Source organism: Schistocerca nitens, chromosome 9, assembly GCF_023898315.1.
Source record: "Schistocerca nitens isolate TAMUIC-IGC-003100 chromosome 9, iqSchNite1.1, whole genome shotgun sequence".
In the NCBI taxonomy this organism is placed as follows: Eukaryota; Metazoa; Arthropoda; class Insecta; order Orthoptera; family Acrididae; genus Schistocerca; species Schistocerca nitens.
In genome coordinates, this window is record NC_064622.1 from 324,033,281 (window position 1) to 324,059,855 (window position 26,575).

Here is a 26,575-nt window from a genome sequence, read left to right on the forward strand (position 1 = left end):
TCTCTCTCTCTCTCTCTCTCTCTCACTCACTCACTCTCACACACACACACACACACACACACACACACACACACACACACACACACACACACACGGTCACAATCATGGCCTCTATTTCCAACCAATAGCTCAATTCAGTACATATTATCAATATTAGGAATAAGAACAATCTACATAAAGACCTAAAATCACTTACCTTGGTCCAAAAACGTGTCAGATATTCAGGAACGCGCATTTGCAGTAAATTGCCTGCAGCCATTAAAAACTTGGTTCCAGATAAGGCAAAGTTTAATCATGGTTTCAGACACTTTTCAATAGGCAACTACTGCTTCATAGACGAAAATCCTAACAGGGACTGTTAGACCAGCTTACGTAAAAATGTCTATTAGATTTCAGTTTTGACAGCACTCGGTCATGACAGTCAAGATTAAGTATCTGTATGTGATAAATTTATTAAAAATGCATAACTATTTTTCAAACAATAGAAAATCCTGGACGGAATGTAACAATATTGTGAGAAGGAAAGTTGCTACTCATATAGTGGAGATTCTGGGTCACAGATAGACACAGCAAAAAGATTTTCACACTAAAAGCTTTCAGCCAATGACCTATGTCAACAATAGACACACACACACACACACACACACACACACACACACACACACACACATGCGCGCACACGCATTCGCGCTCGCACACACACACACACACATACACACACACACACACACACACACACACACACACACACACACACACACAAAACAACAACAACAAATGCAACTCACACACACGACTGCAATCTCAGGCAACTGAAACCACACTGCGAACAGCAGCACCAGTGCATGATGGGAGTGGTGACTGAGTGGGGGAAAGGAGGCGACTGGAGCAGAGAGGGGGTGGGATGGTAGGTAGGGATGGCAGGCAGTGAAGTGCTGCAGGTTGGGCGGCAGGCAAGAGTGTGGTGGGGAGGGTGGGGGGGAAGTAGTGGAAAAGGAAAGAAATAAATAAAAAATACTGGGTGTGGTGGTTGAATGACAGTTGTGTAGTGCTGGAGTGGGAGCAGGGAAGGGGCTGGATGGGTGAGGCCTGGAGGGTTACGGGAACATAGGCTGTATTGCAGGGAAAGTTCCCACCTATGCAGATCATAAAAGCTGGTGTTGGTTGGAAGGATCCACATGGCACAGGCTGTGAAGCAGTCATTGAAATGAAGGATGTCATGTTTGGCAGCGTGTTCGGCAACATGGTGGTCCACTTGTTTCCTGGCCACAGTTTGTCGGTGGCCATTCATGTGGACAGACAGCTTGTTGGGTGTCATGCCTACATAGAATGCACCACAGTGGCTGCAGCTTAGCTTGTAGACCACATACTGGTTTCACAGGTAGCCCTGCCTTTGATGGGATAGGTGATATTAGTGACTGGACTGGACTGGAGTATGTGGTGGTCGGAGGATGTATGGGATGGGCCTTGCATCTAGGTCCATTACAGGGGTATGAGCCATGAGGTAAGGGATTGGGAGCAGGGGTTGTGTAAGGATGGATGAGTATATTTTGTAAGTTCGGTGGACAGTGCAATACCACTGTGGGAGGGGTGGCAAGGATAAGGGCAGGACATTTCTCATTTCATGGTACAACGAGAGATAATCAAAACCCTGGTGGAGAAAGTAATTCAGTTGCTGCAGTCCTGGGTGGTACTGAGTTACGAGGGGCAGAACGGTGGCTCTTTGGGATGTGGTGGAACATTGGAAAGATAAGACATGGGAGATTTGTTTTTGTACAAGGTTGGGAGGATAATTGTTGTCAGTGAAGGCTTCAGGGAGATCCTCGGTATATTTAGAGAGGGGCTGCTCGTCACTGCAGATGTGATGACCATGGGTGGCTAGGCTGTACGGAAGGGACTTCTTGGTATGGAATGGGTGGCAGCTGTCGAAATGGAGGTATTGCTGGTGGTTAGTAGGATTGATATGGACGGAAGTACTGATGTAGCCATCTTCAAGGTGGAGGTCAACATCTAGGAAGGTGGCTTGTTGGGTTGAGTAGGACCAGGTGAAACAAACGGGGGAGAAGTTGTTGAGATTCTGGAGGAATGTGGATAGCAAAGATGTCATCAGTGAATCTGAACCGGGTGAGGGGTTTAGTATTCTCGGTGTTTAAGAAGGATTCCTCTAGATGGCCCATGAATACGTTGGCATAGGATGGTGCCATGCGGGTGCCCATAGCCATACCCCGGATTTATCTGTAGGTGATGCCTTCAAAGGAGAAGAAATTGTGGGTGAGGATATAGTTGGTCATGGCGACTAGGAAGGAGGTTATTTGTTTGGAATCCATCAGGCGTTGGGAAAGGTAGTGTTCAATAGCATCAAGGCCATAGACATTAGGAATATTAGTGTAAAGGGAGGTGGCATCAATAGTGATGAGCAGGGCACCATGTGGTAAAGGGACAGGAGCTGTGGAGAGTCGGTGGAGGAAATGGTTGGTATCTTTTATATAGGAGGGTAGGTTCCGGGTAATACGTTGAAGGTGTTGGTCTACGAGAGCAGAGATTCTCTCAGTGGGGGCACAGTAACCAGCCACAATGGGGCATCCTGGTTGGTTAGGTGTATGCACTTAAGAAGCATGTAGAAGGTTGGAGTGCGGGGAGTGGTAGGGGAGAGTAGAGAGATGGACTCCGGGGATAGGTTCTGGGATGGGCCTAAGGATTTGAGTAGTGACTGGAGATCCTGCTGGATTACTGGAATGTGGGGTCACTGTAGCAAGGTTTGTAGGTGGAAGTATCTGACAGCTGGCAGAGTCCTTCCGCCGTGTAATCCTTGCAGTTCAGAATGACAGTGGTGGAGCCTTTGCCCGCAGGTAGTATTATAATGTCGGGAACAGTTTTCAGATCAGATGGTGGTCTGCAGTTCTTTCTGCAGATGTAAGGTTGTTCTACATGTTGAGGGATTTTGGGAATGATGGTGAGGCAAGGTTTGAGGTTAAGAAATTCTGGAATGTTAACAGGGGGTGGCTTGGGGGCAGTGGGGGTGGATCACAGCCGGATGGAAGAGTGAACTTAGTTGGACAAGGTTCAGTATTGGTCTTTGGTTGAGTCTGATTGGTAGGGTTGGTGGCAAAAGTGTTTCCACTGTATGGACTGGGAGAAGGAGAGGTGGTGTCAATATTTTTTGGAATAAATATCGCTATTTTATCAACAGCCCTAATGTGGAGGTTGAGAGATAGAGGTGCAGGGGTGGGGAAGATGTTGTAGTGCTGCCTGTGGTAGAGTGGAAGTGTGCAGGGACATGTCATAGATAGGATGATGGGCTGTTAGGTACAGAATCTGGAGAAATGTGGTTTTTGTGTGTGTGTGTGTGGGGGGGGGGGGGGGGGTAGAGATATGGCTAGGACCATGCAGGTGAGCTGTGGTGACAGAAGGCATGTGTGAGGCTGCAAAAGGACTACAGAAGGGGATAGAAACAGGGGGATGATGGGGATTAGTGAAGGTTGAGGCCAGGGGGGTAACGGATGTTTGCATAGTTTAAGTATATTTTAAGTTGAAGTCGAAATAAAATACTGAAACTTTAGAATAATTTATAAGTGACAAATAAATGATCAGAAACTGATATAAGTGTTTGCTGTGAGTGTAAACAGCACCAAGTTTTGAAATGCATTGTATATTACGAAAAAAAAAATGTATGACAGAAGGCATATTTTATTTAGTGTGGAATCATCTCACAGAAAATTCCATTATGAATAAGATAAAATAATTCCTACATGATCACTTTTTGCTTCTTCTGCACAGGTTTCCTGCATTTCTGATATATTTCTTGCATATTTTACAGACCCTGTTAACAGTTTTTTGTGATGAAAATGGAACACCAGATGTACAACAGCAATTGTGTGAACTCATGAGGGATATGTGTGATGTGGCTCAACTAAGAGAAAAACTGCTTCAGGTTCTTGATGTTGAGCTGGTAAGTCAATAATTTAGCAGTCAGAATTTTGTCATGGTCGAATACATGTAGTTGTGGCACTTCAGCTTGTTTTTGTTCTGTATCATGGCTACAGCATGCCAAATGGGCAGAAAAGTGATATGTTGACCATGGCATCTGGTGAAGATGGATTCTAAACGATCCATCATAAATTGTAGGAACAATAAGAAGGCATTTGATAGGTATTTTTAGGTTTTCTAAGGACCATGGAAGGTTACCAGTTTTAAGAAATCTCTTACAAAATAATAGTAAGAAAAAGGTCATGAGAAATTCATTCGCCACATACAGCAGAAAATTGTATTAGTTCTAAGAGAAATAAAACTGCAGCTGTTTGATTAACCATGGTGTGTGATGTGGTCTTCAATACAAAGACTGGTTTGATGCAGCACTCCATGCTACTCTATACTGTGCAAGCCTCTTCATCTCTGAGTAACTACTGCACCCTACATCCTTCTGATTCTGCTTACTGTATTTCTCTCTTGGTCTCTCTCTATGATTTTTACCTCCCACACTTCCCTCCAGTACTAAATTAATAATCCCTTGGTGTCTCAGAATGTGTCCTACCAACTGATCCCTTCTCCTAGTCAGGTTGTGCCACAAATTTCTTTTCTTCCCTATTCTATTCAGTACCACCTCATTAGTTATGTGATCTATCCATCTAATCTTTAGCACTACATTTCAGAAGCTTCTATTCTCTCCTTGTCTAACACTTAAATCAATATTCGACGTTAAGAAAATTTCTCTTCTTCAGAAATGTTTTTCTTTCCATTGCCAGTCTACATTTTATATACTCTCGGTTTTAACCATCATCAATTATTTTGCTGCTTAAATAGCAAAACCCATCTACTACTTTAAGTGTTTCATTTCCTAATCTAATTCCCTCAGCATCATCTGATTTAATTCAAATACATTCCATTATTCGTGTTTTGCTTTTGTTGATGTTCACCTTATATCCTCCTTTCAGGACACTGTCCATTCCATTCAACTGCTTTTCCAAGTCTTTTGCTCTCTGACAGAATTACAATGTCATCGGCAAACCTCAAAGTTTTTATTTCTTCTGCCTGAACTTTAATACCTACTCCAAAATTTTCTTTTTGTTTCCTTTACTCCTTAGTCAATACACAGATTTGAACAACATGGGCTACAACCTTGTTTCACTCCCTTCTGTCACTGCTTCCCTTTCATGTCCCTCAACTCTTATAACTGCTATCTGGTTTCTGTACAAGTTGTAAATAGCCTTTCGCTCCCTATATTTTACCCCTGCCACTTTCAGAATTTGAAAGAGAGTGTTCCAGTTAACATTGCCAAAAGCTTTCTCTAAGTCAACAAATATTATAAACATAGGTTTGCTTTTCCCTAATCTATCTTTAAGATTAGTAGTTTGGTCAGTATTTCCTCATGTGTTCCTACATTTCTCTGGAATCCCAACTGATCTTCCCTGAAGTCAGCTTCTACAAGTTTTCCATTCTTTTGTAAAGAATTTGTGTTAGTATTTTGCAACCATGGCTTATTAAGCTTATAGTTTGGTAATTTTCACATCTGTCGGCATCTGCTGTCTTTGGAATCGGAAATATTATATTATTTTTGAAGTCTGTTAGTATTTCGCATGTCTTACACATTTTGCTCACCAAGTGGAAGAGTTTTGTAATGGCCGGCTCTCCAAAGGCTGTCAGTAGTTCTAATGGAATGTTGTCTACTCCCAGGGCCTTGTTTCGACTTAGATCTTTCAGTGCTCTGTCAAATTCTTCACACAGTATCATATCTCCCATCTCATCTTCATCTATGACCTCTTCCATTTCCATAATGTTGCCTTCAAGTACATCTGCCTTGTGTAGACCCTTTATCTACTCCTTCCACCTTTCTGCTTTCCCTTCTTTGCTTAGGACTGGTTTCCCATCTGAGTTCTTGATAGTCATACAGGTGGTTCTCTTTCTTCCGAAGGTCTCTTTAATTTTTCTGTAGATGGCAGCTATCTTTACCCTAGTGACATATGCTTTTAAATTCTTACATTTGTTCTCTAGCCATCCCTGCTTAGCCATTTTGCAGTTCCCGTCAATCACTCTTTCGCTTGCTTCATTAACTGCATTTTTATATTCTCTCCTTTCATCAATTAAATTCAATACCTCTTGTGTTACCCAAGGATTTCTACTACCCCTCATCTTCGTCGTCAAGTACCTGCTTGGTAGTAGTTCCCAGACCACACAGGGATTGCACTGTTGGGGCCTGAGCTGAAACAGCTCCCCCATGTGTGCTAAGGACTGTGTGCTCATTGTGACTGGTCACAGGGACTTCAAGCAATGGATTACTGGCCAGATAGCAATTGCTGAGACTTGGTGGTACCCATGGGAAGAGCCCCCTTTTGGGAGGGGTGGCAGTATGGTGGATGAGTTGCATAAGGACAAAGCTTCCTCGCACTGGTGGCCATACAGCCAGACAAGTCTCTTCAGTAGGAAAGAACTCGTTCAGTGCAGATAGATACAACCCCAGAATGTTTCCTTCCCTGGCTACACCATGGGAGAAACATAGGGCTGACTGAAAAACAGAGAAATACTCTCTACAATACCTGGTTTGTACAAAGACAGATGGGAAATCTTTTTTGGCCACATAGCCTTTAGTCTTTGGGTTAGATAGATTTTGCCGAGACTACAGAGGAAAAGTTTGGGAAAGTTGCAGTCATCTCCAAAATAAAGAGTGGACCAAATTAGATTAAAACAGCATCCCCTACCCAGTCACAGTAATTTGTTGCTTTTGACAAGCTGGGTGACTGTCACTCCACATAATAGTTTAAACATTGTTCAAGGTCATGTTCCATCGTGACCTCTTGCTGTTGGAATGTCGGAGTGTACACTTTGCCCATTGTGTCCATAGGGTGCAAAAGGGCAGTTGGGTTGCCACCGGGGCCTTCATCTTGGCCTTTGAGCGAAATTTGTTGCCTGAAAAGGCCAAGGTGACGGTATATCAATGTGATGTGAAACTGCATGTTGCCCCATTCCCCACCACCCCTATGTTTCTCCGACCCCATGTGCTGCTTCAGATGTATGAAATTCAGGCACATCTCATTGCAATACGAGCATGGTCTGTAAGGGTTTTGGATGACCATTACACAAATGTTTATTGTGCTCTTTGAATGCCAGTTCCTAGCTTATACAGCAACAGGAATGTGCTACCAACCCTTTGCGTCCTACAAGGTGAGACACACAGGGCTCACTGCCACAGACTGACTTTGCCTATGCAGTGTTTGTGTGTTGATGGCATCACCTCTCAACTGGTGGCAGTAGGTGATCCTGGGACATAACCTGCCACCTTGGTCCCATCAGTCTCTCACAGTATACCAGCAGCACAATCCTCCAGTGGAAGTATAGTGGTTTTTTCCACTACCTCGTTGAGCAGTGGCATACCGTAGGGTCCTCCCCTGCTTTCTGCCCTACCCTTCAGGAAACTTGGTTTCCAGCAACGCGGAACCTTGCACTTCATGGCTCCTGGGATTATTTTAAGAATCATCCCTATTATGATAGGGTATCAGGTGCACATATGTTCTGGACTCTATATATAGCGAACTTGTGCCTGTTGATACAATTTTTGACACTGGCTGCTCAGGTAAGGGTATTTCAGGATTTAACAAGCTGTAATGTTTATCTCCCTCCTGGTGGTGGAGTGCCGCGGAACATATTGTCTACATTGGTTCATCAGCTCCCCCTCCTTTCCTAATCTTGGGCAACTTCAATGACCCTAACCTTTGGTGTGGTGGAACCACTGGCTGCAATAAAGGTATTGAAACTCATTGGCAAATCTAGACCTTTCTCTTTTCAATACTAGTGCCTCCACACACTTCATTGTGGCACATGGAACTTATTCATCTCTTGATTTTCCTATTTGCAGCCCTTGTCTTCTCCCATCCATCCACTGGAGGGTCCATGATGACTGTGTAGCGGTGACCACTCCCTGATCTTCCTGTCCTACCCTCAGCGCCACTTCCCTGGGCGCCTACCCAGATGGGTTCTCCACAATGCCAACTGGGGTGCTTTCACCTCCGCTGTGTTCTGAACTCCCCACTACGTGAAGGCGCTGATGCAGCTGTCCAGAGTGAAGGAGCAGCCGCCATTCTATTAGCAGCCAACTTTGTGATCCCCCATTATTCGGGATCCTCACATCAGAAGATAGTACCTTGGTGGTCCTCAGAAATCCCTGAGGCCATTGAAGATTGCATCAGACTTTCCAACACTAAGTGATATCCATCACTCAAGCACTTCATTGCCTTTAAACAGCTCTGTGCCCAGGCTCACCACTTAATAAAATGACGGCAGCAAGAATATTGGAATTGGTATGTTTCAATGACTGGACCACATACACATCCTTCACGGGTTTGGATGAAGATCAGACACCTGTATGGATACAAGTCCTCTGCAAGTGTACTTGGTATTTCCTTGAATGGTGCGTCTCCCATCACATACCATGCTCCGGGGACCTACAACTGCATTCTAGGCAGAGTGGGTCTCCCACCTTACCCCATTTCACTCCCCTCCCACTTTTCCTTGCTTTTATCTCTGTCTTATTGTATCTAGCTTCCAATCAGTTTTCGCCAGATTTGCCTTTTGCCTACTTCCTGGTTCGATAAATGTAGGATGAAGGAGGCTCATGACCTCCTACAACCGGCCGAAGAACTTGAGGATCCAAACATTGCTATGCTGCGACAAGGATTGATGAAAGGCAATTGTAAGGTTATACCAATGGCAAGATATGATCAATACCTTCACTATGCATTGGCAATGGCAATGTTACCGACAACCATGCCACTAAACCAGAGTTATTAAAGACAGTTCTCCATAATTTTTTGATCAAAGAAGATGCAATAAATATTCCAGAACTCAAATGATGAACAGCTACCAACATAATTTGGAAGCAGGTCTCCATGTTTATCAAGGCGCCTAATGTCAGTTACTGAAAGTAAGTCTTCCAGTTCAGGGTCTATACTAGTTAGGTGCCTTTCAGGTCATACTGATGATTTTAGCTCCTTTTTTAGCAATCATAAATGAGATGCAACAATAAAGTAATGAACAGATTATTTATATGCTTCTGGTGGCAACCCTGCATCTTGTTACCACAGGCAGTGTGTGACTGTGATACTTCCCCACCACGAACACAAGTGGTGTGCACCTACAGCATGTCAGTCAGGAGTAGCCGGTTGAAGAGTGAAGTCCTGTGTTTTCTCCTGGTCACAACAGAATGACCTCGAAATAGTGCACAGTGGTGTGCCATCTCTTTCCATGTGAAACTGGTGAGCTTCAGCAGGCTTTTGGAAATGTTTTATCAAGGGCACACTTGTTTTGTTGGCACAAAATGTTTTCTGAAGGTAGAATTAATGTAGAACATGGACACTAGTGGACGGCCATCGATGACAGGAACAGATAACAATCAGGCAGGTTGAGTGAATTTGTGCGAGCTGATTCAAGATTAACACTGAAAATTGTGCAGATGAACTGAACATTTACTAGGAAACAGTGTGCCTGATATTGACTGAGGATCTGGGAATGAGAATACTTTTTGCCAAAATGGTTTCCTAAAATCTCGGACAGTGACAAAAAGATCAGTGGAGGACTACAGCTGCTGAAGTGTTGGAATAAATGGAACTGAACCCAGAATTACTGAACCGAGCTGTCACTGGTGATAAAAGTTTGTTTTCCGAGTATGATCCAAAGACAAAATGTCAGTTTGGAACGGGGTACAAAGGAGTTGCCAAGACCAAAGAAAGCACACACATTGAATTCAAAGGCAAAATGCACACATTGCTAAGAACTGGGTGGTGCATCACAATAACACAATATCCCGTACTGCATTGCCTGTTGGGCAGTTTTGGTGTTGAAGAGCATTGCACCATTACCACAACCTCGTTATTCACTCGACATAACCCCGTTTGATCTATACAACAAGCTCAGATTCAGAAAAGATCATTCTTTTGAAACATAACTAGCCCTTTATTCACGTGAACTAATGAGTTCAGGCGGTTGGCGGAATTGGTGAAGGCGGAAAGCCTCGCTCGCGGGGTGGAATCAGAGCTAACTATTTGTAGTATCGTTCCCAGAACCGATCGCGGTCCTCTGGTTTGGAGCCGAGTGGAAGGCTTAAACCAGAGGCTCAGACGATTCTGCGGAGATCTGGGGTGCAAATTTCTCGACCTCCGCTATCGGGTGGAGAAATGTAGGGTCCCCCTGAATAGGTCAGGCGTGCACTACATGCCGGAAGCGGCTACAAGGGTAGTGGAGTACGTGTGGAGTGCACATGGTTTTTTTTTAGGTTAGATGATTCCCTCCCTAGGCCCGACAAGACGCCTCCTGAGACGTGGCAAGGTAGGAGTAGGCAAAATGCAACAGGGGATAACAATATTAATGTGCTAATAGTAAACTGCAGGAGCGTCTATAGGAAGGTTCCATAACTGCTCTCATTAATAAACGGTCACAACGCCCATATTGTACTAGGGACAGAAAGTTGGCTGAAACCAGACGTAAACAGTAATGAAATCCTAAACTCAGATTGGAATGTATACCACAGAGACAGGCTGGACAGTGAAGGGGGAGGCGTGTTTATAGCGATAAGAAGTGCAATAGTATCGAAGGAAATTGACGGAGATCCGAAATGTGAAATGATTTGGGTGAAGGTCACGGTTAAAGCAGGCTCAGATATGGTAATTGGATGTCTCTATAGGCCCCCTGGCTCAGCAGCTGTTGTGGCTGAGCACCTGAAGGATAATTTGGAAAATATTTCGAGTAGATTTCCCCACCATGTTATAGTTCTGGGTGGAGATTTTAATTTGCCGGATATAGACTGGGAGACTCAAACGTTCATAACGGGTGACAGGGACAAAGAATCCAGTGAAATTTTTTTAAGTGCTTTATCTGAAAACTACCTTGAGCAGTTAAACAGAGAACCGACTCGTGGCGATAACATATTAGACCTTCTGGTGACAAACAGACCCGAACTATTTGAAACAGTTAACGCAGAACAGGGAATCAGCGATCATAAAGCGGTTACGGCATGGATGACTTCAGCCGTAAATAGAAATATTAAAAAAGGTAGGAAGATTTTTCTGTTTAGCAAAAGTGACAAAAAGCAGATTACAGAGTACCTGACGGCTCAACACAAAAGTTTTGTCTCAAGTACAGATAGTGTTGAGGATCAGTGGACAAAGTTCAAAACCATCGTACAATATGCGTTAGATGAGTATGTGCCAAGCAAGATCGTAAGAGATGGAAAAGAGCCACCGTGGTACAACAACCGAGTTAGAAAACTGCTGCGGAAGCAAAGGGAACTTCACATCAAACATAAACATAGCCAAAGCCTTGCAGACAAACAAAAATTACGCGAAGCGAAATGTAGTGTGAGGAGGGCTATGCGAGAGGCGTTCAATGAATTCAAAAGTAAAGTTCTATGTACTGACTTGGCAGAAAATCCTAAGAAATTTTGGCCTTATGTCAAAGCGGTAGGTGGATCAAAACAAAATGTCCAGACACTCTGTGACCAAAATGGTACTGAAACAGAGGATGGCAGACTAAAGGCCGAAATACTAAATGTCTTTTTCCAAAGCTGTTTCACAGAGGAAGACTGCACTGTAGTTCCTTCTCTAGATTGCCGCACAGATGACAAAATGGTAGATATCGAAATAGACGACAGAGGGATAGAGAAACAATTAAAATCGCTCAAAAGAGGAAAGGCCGCTGGACCTGATGGGATACCAGTTCGATTTTACACAGAGTACGTGAAGGAACTTGCCCCGCTTCTTGCAGCGGTGTACCGTACGTCTCTAGAAGAGCGTAGCGTTCCAAAGGATTGGAAAAGGGCACAGGTCATCCCCGTTTTCAAGAAGGGACGTCGAACAGATGTCTCTAACGTCGATCAGTTGTAGAATTTTGGAACATGTATTATGTTAGAGTATAATGACTTTTCTGGAGACTAGAAATCTACTCTGTAGGAATCAGCATGGGTTTCGAAAAAGACGGTCATGTGAAACCCAGCTCGTGCTATTCGTCCACGAAACTCAAGAGGGCCATAGACACGGGTTCACAGGTAGATGCCGTGTTTCTTGACTTCCGCAAGGCGTTTGATACAGTTCCCCACAGTCGTTTAATGAACAAAGTAAGAGCATATGGAGTGTCAGACCAATTGTGTGATTGGATTGAGGATTTCCTAGATAACAGAACGCAGCATGTCATTCTCAATGGAGAGAAGTCTTCCGAAGTAAGAGTGATTTCAGGTGTGCTGCAGGGGAGTGTCATAAGACCGTTGCTATTCACAATATACATAAATGACTTGGTGGATGACATCGGAAGTTCACTGAGGCTTTTTGCAGATGATGCTGTGGTGTATCGAGAGGTTGTAACAATGGAAAATTGTACTGAAATGCAGGAGGATCTGCAGCGAATTGAAGCATGGTGCAGGGAATGGCAATTGAATCTCAATGTAGACAAGTGTAATGTGCTGCGAATACATACAAAGATAGATCCCTTGTCATTTAGCTACAAAATTGCAGGTCAGCAACTGGAAGCAGTTAATTCCATAAATTATCTGGGAGTACGCATTAGGAGTGATTTGAAATGGAATGATCATATAAAGTTGATCGTCGGTAAAGCAGATGCCAGACTGAGATTCATTGGAAGGATCCTAAGGAAGTGCAATCCGAAAACAAAGGAAGTTGGTTACAGTACGCTTGTTCGCCCACTGCTTGAATACTGCTCAGCAGTGTGGGATCCGTACCAGATAGGGTTGATAGAAGAGATAGAGAAGATCCAACGGAGAGCAGCGCGCTTTGTTACAGTATCATTTAGTAATCGCGAAAGCGTTACGGAGATGATAGGTAAACTCCAGTGGAAGACTCTGTGGGAGAGACGCTCAGTAGCTCGGTACGGGCTTTTGTTAAAGTTTCGAGAACATTCCTTCACTGAAGAGTCAAGCAGTATATTGCTCCCTCCTACGTATATCTCGCGAAGAGACCATGAGGATAAAATCAGAGAGATTAGAGCCCACACAGATGCATACCGACAATCCTTCTTTCCACGAACAATACGAGACTGGAATAGAAGGGAGAACCGATAGAGGTACTCAGGGTACCCTCCGCCACACACCGTCAGGTGGCTTGCGGAGTATGGATGTAGATGTAGATGTAGATGAGTGCTCTCAACAAGAGATCTCATTTTGATAACATATTAGTAGATTTCACCATTGACACCATTCTTCGCAAGTGGCTTTCAATCAGACTGCATGCCTATAGAGTGTTGTCTCAGCTGACCAGCTGGTGATTTCCTGTCAGAAAAGTCACAATTTGTAGTAATTAATGGGAAATCAACTAGTGAAACCAAAGTTATATGTTGGGTTCCCCAAGGAAGGGTTATAGGCCCTCTGCTGTTCCATAATATTGCTACTTGATAGGGATCCATACCAGAGAGGACTGACAGAGGACATCAAAAATGTTAAAGGAACAACAGTATTTGTGTAATCAAAAAACGGGGGAGTGTGTGTCACATGTGTGATAAGCAAACTGGGATGGCAATCATTGAAACAAAGATGTCCCTCATTTTGGCTAGAACTTTTCATGAAATTACAGTCACCAGCTTTATCCTCCTAATGCCAAAATATGTTGCAGAGACCCACCTACAGAGGGAGAAATGACAATTATTATAAAATACAAGAAATTAGAGCTTTCACAGAAAGATTTAAGGATCCATTTTTTCCATGTACTAGTCATGAGAGAAATACTAGTGAAACAGTGTGAAAGTGATTCTATGAACCCTCTGCCAAATCCTTAAGTGTGAATTGCAATGTGAAGATGTAGGTGTATATATAGACAGCATGAAAATCAGAGCCACCAAACAGAAATTTTAAAACACAAGTCTGCGGTAGATAGTAACTTTTTTAATTCATTCGACAACAAACACACTACAAATACCAGGAACGGGACAGCAGCATTGCTACTGTCATGGGATTATAAGCACAAAGAGTTTAGTCACGCGAGCTTTTGCTTAGGCTCCTGAAGTTCATGTGAGGAATATTCATAGTTGAATAATTCTTGAAACAGTAGTGGATAAAAAATAATGAGACTGGTTTTGTGAAAAAGGAAATGGCAAGTCTAAAACCGTGTAACCGTTAAAAAAGCTATATATTGTGATTCATTTTTAAAACAGTAGGACATTACCCACAAGGTATAACCCTGGTTGCCGTATTCGGCAAACTTGCTTCGCAGACAACGTAACGTTAGCGACAGCCCTGGACGGTGCACAAGTCCCGCCCAATCACCCCCCTCCACACCAATCCATATCCTGAGCTCCGCCCATGATCTGCCGCATGTTCCAACATCAAAGTTGTTCGTATCACAGATATGCCAGTCATGACAAGGGAGAAAATCAGTAGTTAGTACGAAATACAGTTTTTCCGGTACCATTGTGAAAAGAATTAGAAATATGTTCATTGAATATGTGAGTTGAAAAATCCTCAATAAGAAAGAAAAATAAAAATGGTATCACTGTCTTTTTTATTTCATGAGCTTTCATCTGCACTATATAAAAAAATCTGATATTTGTTAACTGCAGTGAGCGCAAATTTCCGTCACCTCGTGTAGTGTAAGAAATTCTGTTGGGAAATATTAATTGGTAGTATCGCCAAGGATGCTGTCCATTATCTCGATTGTCTAAAGTCAATGTTGTGCATAAACAAGGCAAAGTCGATGCCTTGGTGTGTTTCTGATTACGTCATTAAGACTAAAGAATATAAGAGTGGGATAATGTAGAAATATGTAATGCAAGCAGTAAGATATTTATACAGTGACATTCTTCATTAATATTTGCCTGTGTAATGGGTGAATTTTTACTTGTGAACTCTTAAGACTGCTTGCTTATAGCAGACACGAAATTACTTTGAGTTCTTCTTCATCAGTGTTTGAGAGCTTTAGAGCTGACTATTGTTAAACATATGTACATAATTTTGTCAGTGTCATTCCAACACACCTTATCGTACTTTAATGTCTGTTAGATATCAGTTTTGACAGCAGTTGGCCACAACAGTCAACATTAGGTACCTTGTGTATGATAACTTTATTGAGAGTGCATGTCTATGTTTAATTTTGACAGTATTACACAAACTGCTAAGAACTACTAACAGCACAACACTGCTAGTATGAACAACCGCGGTAAAACAAAAAACGCCGAACAAAAACACGACAGCAACGAGGACTAGCAAAGATCATATTAATGTGCTCTTGGTTGGTGTGGCAGAGGGTAGGTGTGGAGGGGGGTAAATGGGCGGGGCTTGTGCAAATGTTCGGGGCTGTCACTAACGTTTCCTCGTAGACGTGCCATTTATTCAGAGTTCCTATGTGCAATATGCAACTGTTTTTATAGGTGTCAGTGTTTCATTCTTTCTGTAATATTTCATAAATATAGTTTTTGTATGATGGTAAAAAGCTTTTGTATCACATCATTAGATTTTCTTTTGAGACTGCCTGAATTTTAATAATAATATTCTGCTGTTTCTAATTCTTGAGTGTGTCAATATAGACATAACGTAATGACTGTCCTTTGTTTCCAGATTAAAAAGTAGGCATGGTTTTGTGCATTATCTCTATGCAGCTTCAACTATGTTTTTACTATGGCTTGAGATCCTTTCTGTATAGAGCTCCCATTAAATATTTTCCATTAAGTCTTTATATACTATACAATAACTTTGTAGTGACTCATCCCTTCCAGTCAAGAAGTAAAACCAAAACTAATGCAGGCACCGGACTTTTCGGTGTAGATAATTTTCGCTCCATGAACGAGATGTTTTATTTCAACTTTCTAATCATAATCTTATCTATTTGTTTTATTTGAAAAATGATTTTCAGCTAATTGGTCAGTTCTGATATGTATTAAAGAGCTGGCTAATGTACCAAGATATTTTGAAACTATGATGCTCATCTTTAATTATATCAGTGTGAGTTTAATCATAATGTTTATAAATAATACTAGGTCATTGCTGAAGGTTGATGAGTGTTACGTTGTTTTCTACTTCATTGTGCAGCGTCAGATGTGTCTATGGTAATGACATGCATGAAATAATATTGTATAATATTGTCAGTAATGACTTCTTGCTTCCTACAATATGTCGTCAGTATTGCCTTATGTCTTCATGGAAGTTCAGTCTTCTTTTTGTTTGTGCTCCAGTGCACATAATAATCAAATGATTTTAATATTTAGTTCCCTCCTTTTGCTTTGTTTCGTTTTGTCAATTATTGTTTTTCAGGTTCAGCAGCAGATTCGTCCCTTAGTCACCCCTGAAGATCGTCCTCACTATTATTATGATGAACGTGTGACAAAAACTGTTCTGTCTGTGCTTGAGCTTACAGTAAGATTGGCACAGTTTGATGGCAGGTGGCTCACTGCTGCTTCAGGTATGCTGGAGCCCACATCTGTACATATGATATTGGCACTGGCTCTTTCCTCTGCATCCGAAGATATTCGTCGGAGAATTTTCAACCTTGTTGCTTCACCTGCATTTACAAGAGACTGGTTGGTGACTGTCTTTATCCTTTATGTAGTTGCTTTCTTTTCATTAAATTTTCCTCAAATTTTAATTATTTGTTTTAGTTCTAACTGCAGAAATGAAATTTGTTTGGTTTCTATTTTTACTCGTGCAAAATGAATTTGCTGTATGTTCTTTATCATCACACTATTTTTAATGTCGTATCAATATACAGCTAAAATGTTGGAAGGTAAGGTACCAAATACAGGGAGTACATAAAGTCCTGGAACACTTTCAATTATTTATTGCACAAGAACTAAACATTGTATAGATCTCATACATATTGCATTTTGAAGAGAACCTCTGACAGCTCTTTTTTCAAACAAATATTCGATATGCAAACCGTGAGTGACCCAGCAGACGTCAATACGGTAATTGAATTCTTGCCATACCCGTCCCAGCATGGCATCGTCGACTGTGGCAGTCACTTCCTGTATTCTCTCCTGGAGCTCTGCCACATCACTTGGTAGAGGCGGTACATACACCAGATCTTTGATGCGTCTCCCCCTCCCCACAGAAAAAAGTCACATGGAGTGATATCTGGTGATTAGGAAGGCCATTGCCTGAAACAGCTGTCTCCTTCTGTAGCACAGCTGATTCATCGATGCGATCCACAAACTTCATGTTGAAAATGGGGTGGAGCCCCATCCTGCTGAAAGATGAACAGAGAGTCCGATTGCATTTGAGGCATCAACCATTGCTGCAAAATGTCCAAGTAGGAATATCCAGTGATAATGCTCTCGACAAAGAAGAGTTGGCCTGTAAAGTTTTCGACGTGACAGGGCACAAAAAAACTTTTGGGGAATCCTGCTCAAATTCAATGAATTTGTGTGGATCCTTTGTACCCCAGATTCAACAATTATGCCTGTTCACTTTGCCATTAGTGTGAAAAGTGGCTTCGTCACTAAAAATTAAGCAATCAACAATGCCTTTCCCATCCTCATTCAATTGTTGCAACTGTGAACAAAACTCAAAACGCTTGTCTTTGTCGTCATCGCTGAGCTTCTGCATTAGCTCCAATTTGAATGGTTTCATAGACAGCTTCTGTCGCAGGATTTTCCACACTGTCATTGGAGCCATTTCGAGTTCACAGTATGCATGATGCACTGATTTCTTTGCACTCCTTCTGAATGTCTCTCGTACACGCTCCACATTCACTTCACTCACACTGGGACATCCGTTTCTCTTTGCCGGGCACAAGCAACCAGTCATTACGAATTTGTTGTGCCAGTGATAAATGGTCTTCCTTGTTGGTGTCTTCTTACCATACTTGGTTCTAAACATCCGTTGAACAGCTGTATCACACTTGTTTTTGTCAAATTCCTACACACAGAAAGCTCGCTTCACACCTGAACTCACCATGTTTGCGACTAGCGCTTACTGTTGGCAAATTACCAAACTACGCTGTGGTGGTATACATGAAAAAAAAAAAAAAAAAAAAACTTTCAGGGTTTCTCTTCAAGATGACATATTTATGATATCTATACAATATTTGGTTCTTGTGCAATAAATAATTGAGTGTTCCCGGACTTTATGTACACTCTGTATAAAGAAGGCATGTAACTAGCCATGTTGAGGGGCAATGAGGATTGTGCGTACTCATCATGGGATGGCGATAGCAGCATCTTTGAGAGGGAATATCTGCTCGGATGCAAATATAGAAGTTCCTGCGATCACTGGCCCGCCTTGAAGATCTGCTGAATTGTTAATATTATATAAATATGAACAATCAATCAACAAATAAGCTGTGAGAAACAAATGATGTCTTCTTTTGACTTTAATTCTGTGGTTGATCTTGAGCATTGTTGGAAGATCTCCTTGTAATTTAGCCTAATGTATACCACAAAGAGTGACAATAGCAAGACATATTAAACAAAACATGATAAGAAAGTATATAAGAGGAATAACCTCTTTTATATGAAGAATTTCTGTGAAATAATGTCATTCGCCCAGGAAGCCAGACAAGAGTCATTCAATAAAGGAAGGGCGCATGTTAATCTATGCACTAAAAAGCAGTCATTACAAGTAATTTTATTACTGATGACATGCAATTAAGTCACAACATGGCTGATGCCAGTCAGCGACTAAATGCAGTGGATGTCCAGTAACTATGAGACATTGCATTGTGAGAGGTAGTTGCGCAACAACTTCACAGCATCATTAAACCTGCATGGTGAAGTCCACATTATGACCCAATGTGTTGTATAGCAAGGCAAGGTGAGCTGTATTTACTCAAAAACAGTTCTAATTTCTTTTTTTTTCTGTCTTCTGTGATACTGCATGTTGAGAGAGAATTGAGTTGATTTTAAGTAATTCCCGAAGCATGTGTTGGTAACTGTTATTAATTAGGGAAGTGATGTCCAAGTATTACTATTTAAACTGTATGCCAATATTGACAACAAAAATGGATTAAATTTTAAAGACCGTGCCTCAAGTTTGAAAAAGTTCTTGCTGTGATGAAAGCTACTGCAGGACAGCTAACTACTGAACTAATTGCCGGATTAGATACAACTGATGGTAACATATACCAACAAGCCAATACGTTAGAGGAACATATTGCTGGCTCACACCAGGAAAAGGCTTAATTAAATAAAACAGATACAACAATTAAAATCCACTATACTAAATTTAAAAGGAGAGTTATTACCTGAGATAGTTAAGCAATATGATTTGGTTAAGTATGAGATAAATGAACAGTCTAACAAAGTGAGGTGTTCTGTTGGGTGTTGTACACCTTAATGCAGTTCTTCATTACCTTTTTATATTTGTGGAAGGCTGTGCCGGACTTCTTCCTTGACTTTGTGGTTGTTAATAAACTCAATACCATAGTTCTACCTACCTTTATAGAGATCAGAATTCCATTCGTATTAGTAAACCAGATATCGATATTAAACGTGCAAATCATCGAACTTATCAGTGGCTTCTGTCAACTATAATGTTGTAACACAGATTCTCAGCGTAGAATAAAAATTAAAAGAATATTTCATTTGTCTCCTTACATTCACCAAATGAAAATAAATTAACAGTTCTGCACAATATCTGTACTCATACGTATGATATCTCATTTTATAGTTTTCATTCACAAGTATCATTCATTGGTAAAAAGACATAGGGATCAGTCTGGAGTAATATATGTCATCATAGAAGTAAATATGGATATAAAACAGATTGAAGAATTTAGGAAAATGTAGATTGCTACTTACTGTAAAAATGACACATTAAGTTGCAGACAGGCGCAATTGAAAGGCACTTGCGTAAAGCTTTCGGCCACAACCTTCATCAGAAAAAGAGGAACACATACCATATATTCACACAAGCTAGCACACATGACCACCAACTCTGGCAGCTTGGCTATTTTATAGACTGTGTGGGCAGTGGAACACCACTTTGGGATGCTTGCGAAGGCGTTGTTGATACGTATTTATGGCTGAGCAGCCGGAGTTGGAGGTCGTGCGTGCGCATGAGGTGTACTTGCTTGTGTGAATGAATGGTATGTTTCTCTTTTTCTGACAGAGGCTGTGACTGGAAGCCTTGTGTAAGAGTCTTTTAATTGTGCAAGTCTGCAACTTAACTTGTCATTTTTACGGAAAGTAGCAATCTGTGTTTTCCTACACTGTTGATATTCCCACCTGGAGTGTCCATTTTTTTAGAGTGAATAATTTATTGAGTAAGAATTGTCAGAAGTACAAAAGCAATTCTCTGTCACTAGCGTAAGACTAAATTGTCTCAAGAGTTCAGAAATGTAATCTGCAGATTGAGTGAGTGCTTCGTGTTTGTTTATTCATTACTGACTCTGGCCATGGACATGAAATACCAGAACATGTAACTACTACATGGAGATATTCAATCCGATCATTTTGGCAAGAACCAGTAACAAACAAATTGCGTCTGATAAGCCAGGAGTAATATATTGTAAAGGAGATGACTGGTGGCAGAACTTTACGTTGTATGTTTGGAGATGCGTAACTTGCTGGAATCGTTGTATGTTTGGAGATGCGTAACTTGCTGGAATCTTTCATTGGAGTATGCTGCAAGTGTTTTTCAAGCTAAAAAGAGTGTACTGAAAGTTGATACTAGAAATCTAGTGATACTCTGTTGGAAAGGGCAAATACTGCAGGAGCAACACTTTCTGGTTGAGAATGTTCTGTAAAGATTTACTCATTGAAATCGTTTTACCATGACAGAAATTAGTAGTCACAGATAGAATAAATGACATATTCTGGTGAAACAGTGAGTGCTCAAATATAGTAGAGAGGTGAAGGTGTCTCAACAGACCAAAAAAGCTTTGGAAGTTATTTACTGTGTCAAAGAGAGAACTCAAGACAAAGATACTGCTAATGAAACCTAAGAAAAAGTATTTAATTTCTTGCTGTAACTATCTTCTTTGCAATGATTCACTGTTGTGACCATTTAGCATTGTTTGAATGTTATATGTTGCCAATAATTAGCAAATTTTTATTCCATTCAGTATTATTTGCAACACAATTTATTCTTTATTAGGTACAGCAAAAATCGATGTTGTTGTTGTGGTCTTCAGTCCTGAGACTGGTTTGATGCAGCTCTCCATGCTACTCTATCATGTGCAAGCTTCTTCATCTCCCAGTACCTACTACAACCTACATCCTTCTGAATCTGCTTAGTGTATTCATCTCTTGGTCTCCCTCTACGATTTTTACCCTCCACACTGCCCTCCAATGCTAAATTTGTGATCCCTTGGTGCCTCAAAACATGTCCTACCAACCGATCCCTTCTTCTAGTCAAGTTGTGCCACAAACTTCTCTTCTCCCCAATCCTATTCAATACCTCCTCATTAGTTACATGATCGATATATACGAAGAAACATGATTTAACATTCATCTAAATTTTCTCAAGTGGTAATTGCTGAGTGCTATATGGTTCTGAACACTGTCTTTGTGTAAACATGCTGCTATTCATGACATCAGTAATGTCTACAGTCTGAGTAAAACAACTGGGTCTTTTATGTTTGCCACTTCAACTACCAGCTTCCCTTTCTTTAAGACTCTGGCAACAGGAGGCAGGCTGCCAGTCCCAGCAGAACACATTTTTGTATGATTTGGCCAGCAACAATTAAATGGGCTGCCAGCAAGGCTTGATACTGGATTAAGTGTGTGCTCCACACTTATCGGCAACTGTAAATAAGTTTATGCTTTGTTGTGGAGCGTTCGCAGCAGTGATACGTTTGCATGTGAAATTATCTCTTCTGTCACTCAGTGACCATAATGGCCCCAAAATTGAAGATGTCAGAGAGGAGACTGAAATAATGAATTCAGTAATCTGAAATTGTTTCATTGTGGAAGATCATAATATGGTTTCTCCTTTCAACCATCAAACACACACTAAAATGTCAGATATTGAGATGAGTTGCAGAGGAGTAGAAAATCAGCTAATCTGCTTGATAGACATTTTGAACAGGTGAGACATTTCTGAGATTGTACAGAGATTATGCAAAAGAACTTGCTCCCCTTCTAGCAGTAGATGATTTGAAAACAATGACGGGCATTGATTGATTGAGTGGGAAAATCCTGTTGTGAAGAAGGATCATCAATCCGATGAATGTCATTATAGGCCTATATTGCTGATGTCACTCCATTGTAGAATTAGGGATCCTGTTCTGTGCTCATTCATATGATATTTCGGTAGAAAAAAGTTAATTCTGTAGAATCTTACACATATTCCATAAACAGAGATTTTGAAAAAAACACAGATCAGTCGGTTTGTTCATGAAATCCAGAGCAGTGTAGACAAAGGTGCCTACTCTTGGCTTCCAGAAGGCATTCGATAAAGCTCCACACTGCCATTTAGTGAACAGAATGTGAGCTAACCAAGTGTTGGAGCAGATTAGTGACTGAATACAGAACTTTCTAAGAGAGAGGACTCAATACATTATTCTTAATGGGATGGAATGAAGTGACATAGAGGTAATTTCTGGAGGTGCCCCAAGGGATTATAAGACCATTATCATTTACAATTTGTGTAAATGATCTGATGGATAATGTTGGAAGCCGAATGAAGTTTTTTGTAGACAATGCTGTTGTCTATTGCAAGAGTGTAGCAAGTGTAGAATGACCTGCAGAGTACCGAAGATTAGTGCAGGGACTGACAGTTGACCCTGGCTGTAGAAAAATATAACCTACTCCACATAAATAGGTGAAGAGATCCATTAATGTTTTATTATGCGATTGGTGAAAAGCCACTGCAAATAGCTGTAAAATACGTTGGAGGAACCACTCTAAAATGGAATAACTGCATAAAACAAATTGTAGCAAAAGCAGATGCTAGGCTGAGGGTTATTGGAGGAATTTTAAGGGTTCATCCATGAAAGAAATGGCTTATGAACACCTGTTTAACTAATTTTTGAGTACTGTTCACCAGTCTGGGACACTTACGAACTCCCATAACAGAAGAGATAGAGAAGAGCCATTGAAGAATGGCACTTTTGTCACAGAATCGTTTAGTAAGTGTGAGAGATGAGGTGTTCAATAAACTCCAATAGCTACTGCTACAAGAGAGGTACTGTGTATCACAGAGAAGGTTACTGTTAAATTCTAAGATGTACATTCAAAGAGGCATTGGACAACATATTACTTCCTCTAGCACTGCTGTACAGAGCACCCGTCCTACTCACATATTGCTGTGGCTCCAGATCTCACATTGTTTACCATTGTCCTCAGAAGATAGATTTTTAATGAAAGCCTGAACACTATCTTAATTCCATTTCTCTTAATGATCCACCTTATCCTGACCGTATTTAACCTTAGACTGGTGAGGATACAGCCTTGTTGCTGTTATTGTTGAGTACTTTCCTGGATGGTGAAATTAGTTTGAAAGTACTTATTGCCACTTTCTCTTTATGCTTCTCATAGGTGGATAAATTCTTGGGGCAGGTTCTTGACACCTTATACAGCTATCGCTCCGTGACTAGAACTCCCAGAACTGGGTACTTTATGATGTTCATTTTTACATTATGTAGCGTACGCTACAGTTTTGATTCAAAATTTCTACCATTTTTCATGCGGTACAATATGTAACTCCATCAGTACTGGCTGAAAAAGGAGCCTGCGCCTTTTGTCTGCTCTTAACGCTGAATTGTAATTCTTGTAAAATTATTACTTCTTTAACAGTCATACAATGTAATTTTTGAAGTACTGCTTGTTGATTCCTCGTTGCTGATTGGCAGCAAGTGTGGATCAGACTTACCTTCATTATTCGCACATGAGCTAACTTAATTTTTTTGTAACAATAAGTATTTTGATCATATTGACAGTTCACCACCGGCAGTGGAGGGTGAAGCTTTGACAATGCCAGCCACTCATGCTGGTGAAAAATCAGTAAAATAATCAGATGAATGTTACCCAAAGAACCCAAGACAGAAGCAGATAGGCAGTTTGTCATATTTACAGTGTTTGCATGGATAGCTTACTTTCATCCCTAGTAGATTTCGAAGAGAGAGCCATTGTTTCTGCAGTTTTAAACTGATGGTATGATGGAGATGTGACAACACATTCTTATTGTAGCCTCATGATGAGAATAATTTGGTGACATTATCAGAATCTCTACTCTGTCTTTATGATGATTTATTCGACTGAGCAATTGGACAAGAACAGATCTATTAGTTTGATGACAGGATATTCAGGGACTATGAGTGTCCATAGAACTTGGGTTACTTGGCATACATTGTGTTCGATGCAAATAGCCTCTAGAATGTGCTTGTACACTTCAAATTTGCTTGCAATAAAAACTGATCTGTACCACATCAGAACAAGAAATCTCTGCAAATATAATTACAAGGTCAAACACAGGAACAAGATGGAAATGTTGCCTAGTCAACTGCTTTTCTTTCTTGTATAGGAAGTGTGTCCTCATGGTCAAATCAAGATGAAACATCAAGTGAGATTGGATCTGCCCACTGTCTAAATGTATAAATTGGCAGTACTGGGATTTTCTCTCTTGAATGTTAGAAATGGCCAGTTATTATCTGTCTTTGTAATCTTATAGCCGGCCGAAGTGGCCGTGCGGTTGTAGGCGCTGCAGTCTGGAACCGCGAGACCGCTACGGTCGCAGGTTCGAATCCTGCCTCGGGCGTGGATGTGTGTGATGTCCTTAGGTTAGTTAGGTTTAACTAGTTATAAGTTCTAGGGAACTAATGGCCTCAGAAGTTGAGTCCCATAGTGCTCAGAGCCATTTGAACCATTTGTAATCTTATAGTTTCCTCATGTGAATTTTCCTTTTGATACAAACGGGTGAATATGACATTCATTTTATAACATAAGACCCCCCTCCATAACAAGTAAAACAAACGGCACGCACATAATCAGTGTTACAATTTGACATGAGTTTAAAGTTTTGAGGGATATTTGGATCCATTATTTTGATAAGTGTCATTATTCTTTATCTCCTCTCCATCATCCCCCTCACCCATCTCCTACCCATTCCACACCTCATAAGTTTATCCTAAGAGGAGATTGTTTTATTCACAGAAACTTGTTACCTACATTGTGCATTTAGTGTTCAAAACATTGTAAAATACGTTATATCTATTCTGAATATGCCTTATTATTATTATTATTATTTTACAGTTTGTCACAACTGGCAAAGTCCCTTTGCAGAATCCAACCTGTTACCAGTGGTCTGTCTTTGGGAAGTAGTGGTCTGAATGGAGGAGGGGATGTGTATAATATCTCAGCAAACACTTTCTTTAATACCTTGCCTCCATACAATCTTGAAAGGCAGGCACGTTTGGATGATCTTATGAACAAGCTGGAAGCTGCAGCAGCAAGGAAAGAGGTGTAGTACACAAATGCAGCATATTAAGTAATACTAATTGTGACATTTAAAATAAATTTCAGTGAACTATTCAATTTGAGCCCATGTCTAATGGATAAATGAACGAGGAGGAGGTGAGGAGAAAGAAGGGGAGAAGTGAAGGGGCAGTGAGATCTAGGTCAGTAAGGGACAAGAAGAGCACTTGCTGTCATACAGGTAGGGTTAGAAATGTTTTGCACTTGGGGTGAAAAGGATGGCAGCAGGTTAGAATAGAGGAAGAGAGAACAGTGGATAAAGAGTCACAGGCTCATACACCTGTAAATCAGACTAATATGAGGAGTAAGAGCAGAGGAATGACGGGAAGAAGCTGATGCTGGTAAGGGAGGAAGGTAGTGGAAATGGGGGCTGTGATGCATGTAGAGAATGAAATTAAGGCAGTAGTCATCAAACGTTTTTGCTCAAGAGCCAACACTGTCATTGTGGGGCAGCTCCCCAGGCCATATATGTACCAGTCTTATTATAAATTTGTAAACTACATAAATTAGTATGTTATGAGCCCCAATTAGACTAGTGATAACTGGCCCTCAAGTTCTGATTGTTAAAAGTTGGCCCATTCAGAATATGTCGTGTCAAGTTTTCTCTGTTTCAGACTGCTGCCACCCTCATTAACATCAAAGTTGTGACACTTTAATTGCCTGTTGATGTGTTATTCTGTTAGCATATGACTAACTGATTAACAACAGTAATTGTACTTATACTAAATGCAGTATCAGGCACAATCACAAATATTTACAAATTGTTTTAAATGTAATTTTTCTTCTACTCATTGTGCTGTATTACAAGAGCCTTAATTTAATTTCATATTCCGTGCTGCAAGTACATACCACAGTTGGAGAGGACTGTCTTTATAATGTGCATTCATGAATCAATATTAAATTGTCAAAATTTGTGCCATAGCAGCTGTGCAGTGCGAGTCATACATGCCCATCAGTTGTCAGTTCTGGAAGACAAACAATGAAATATGCTGCCCCCCCCCCCCCTCGATCTCCTAATCACTCAGTGGCCATGCTACTTTCCTCTCAGCCCCTGTGGTAAGCAGCCAACTTTGCTTAGGTCACAACTGATTTCACCTGTGCTCAATTAAAATTGAGCACATTTTAGAATATGACTGTCTCGGTAAGTATTTTTATTTGTTACTGAGCAGAAAACTAGACTCTTAAGAAGCTCTTATTGTTAGTTGAAGTTACTGGATCCGGCGGCTAGTTGCTAGATGCATATTATTAT

General features: G+C 41.0%; 1 protein-coding gene across 1 annotated transcript in view; it reads left to right on the forward strand.

Moving 5' to 3' along the window:
• LOC126203111 (uncharacterized) overlaps positions 1-26,575 on the forward strand; it is a 175,691-nt gene that overhangs the window by 77,131 nt on the left and 71,985 nt on the right. The window contains exons 6-8 of the mRNA XM_049937355.1: positions 3,818-3,949; positions 16,229-16,494; positions 25,105-25,312. Coding sequence (XP_049793312.1) covers positions 3,818-3,949; positions 16,229-16,494; positions 25,105-25,312 — 606 coding nt within the window. The remainder of the gene's footprint in view (positions 1-3,817; positions 3,950-16,228; positions 16,495-25,104; positions 25,313-26,575) is intronic.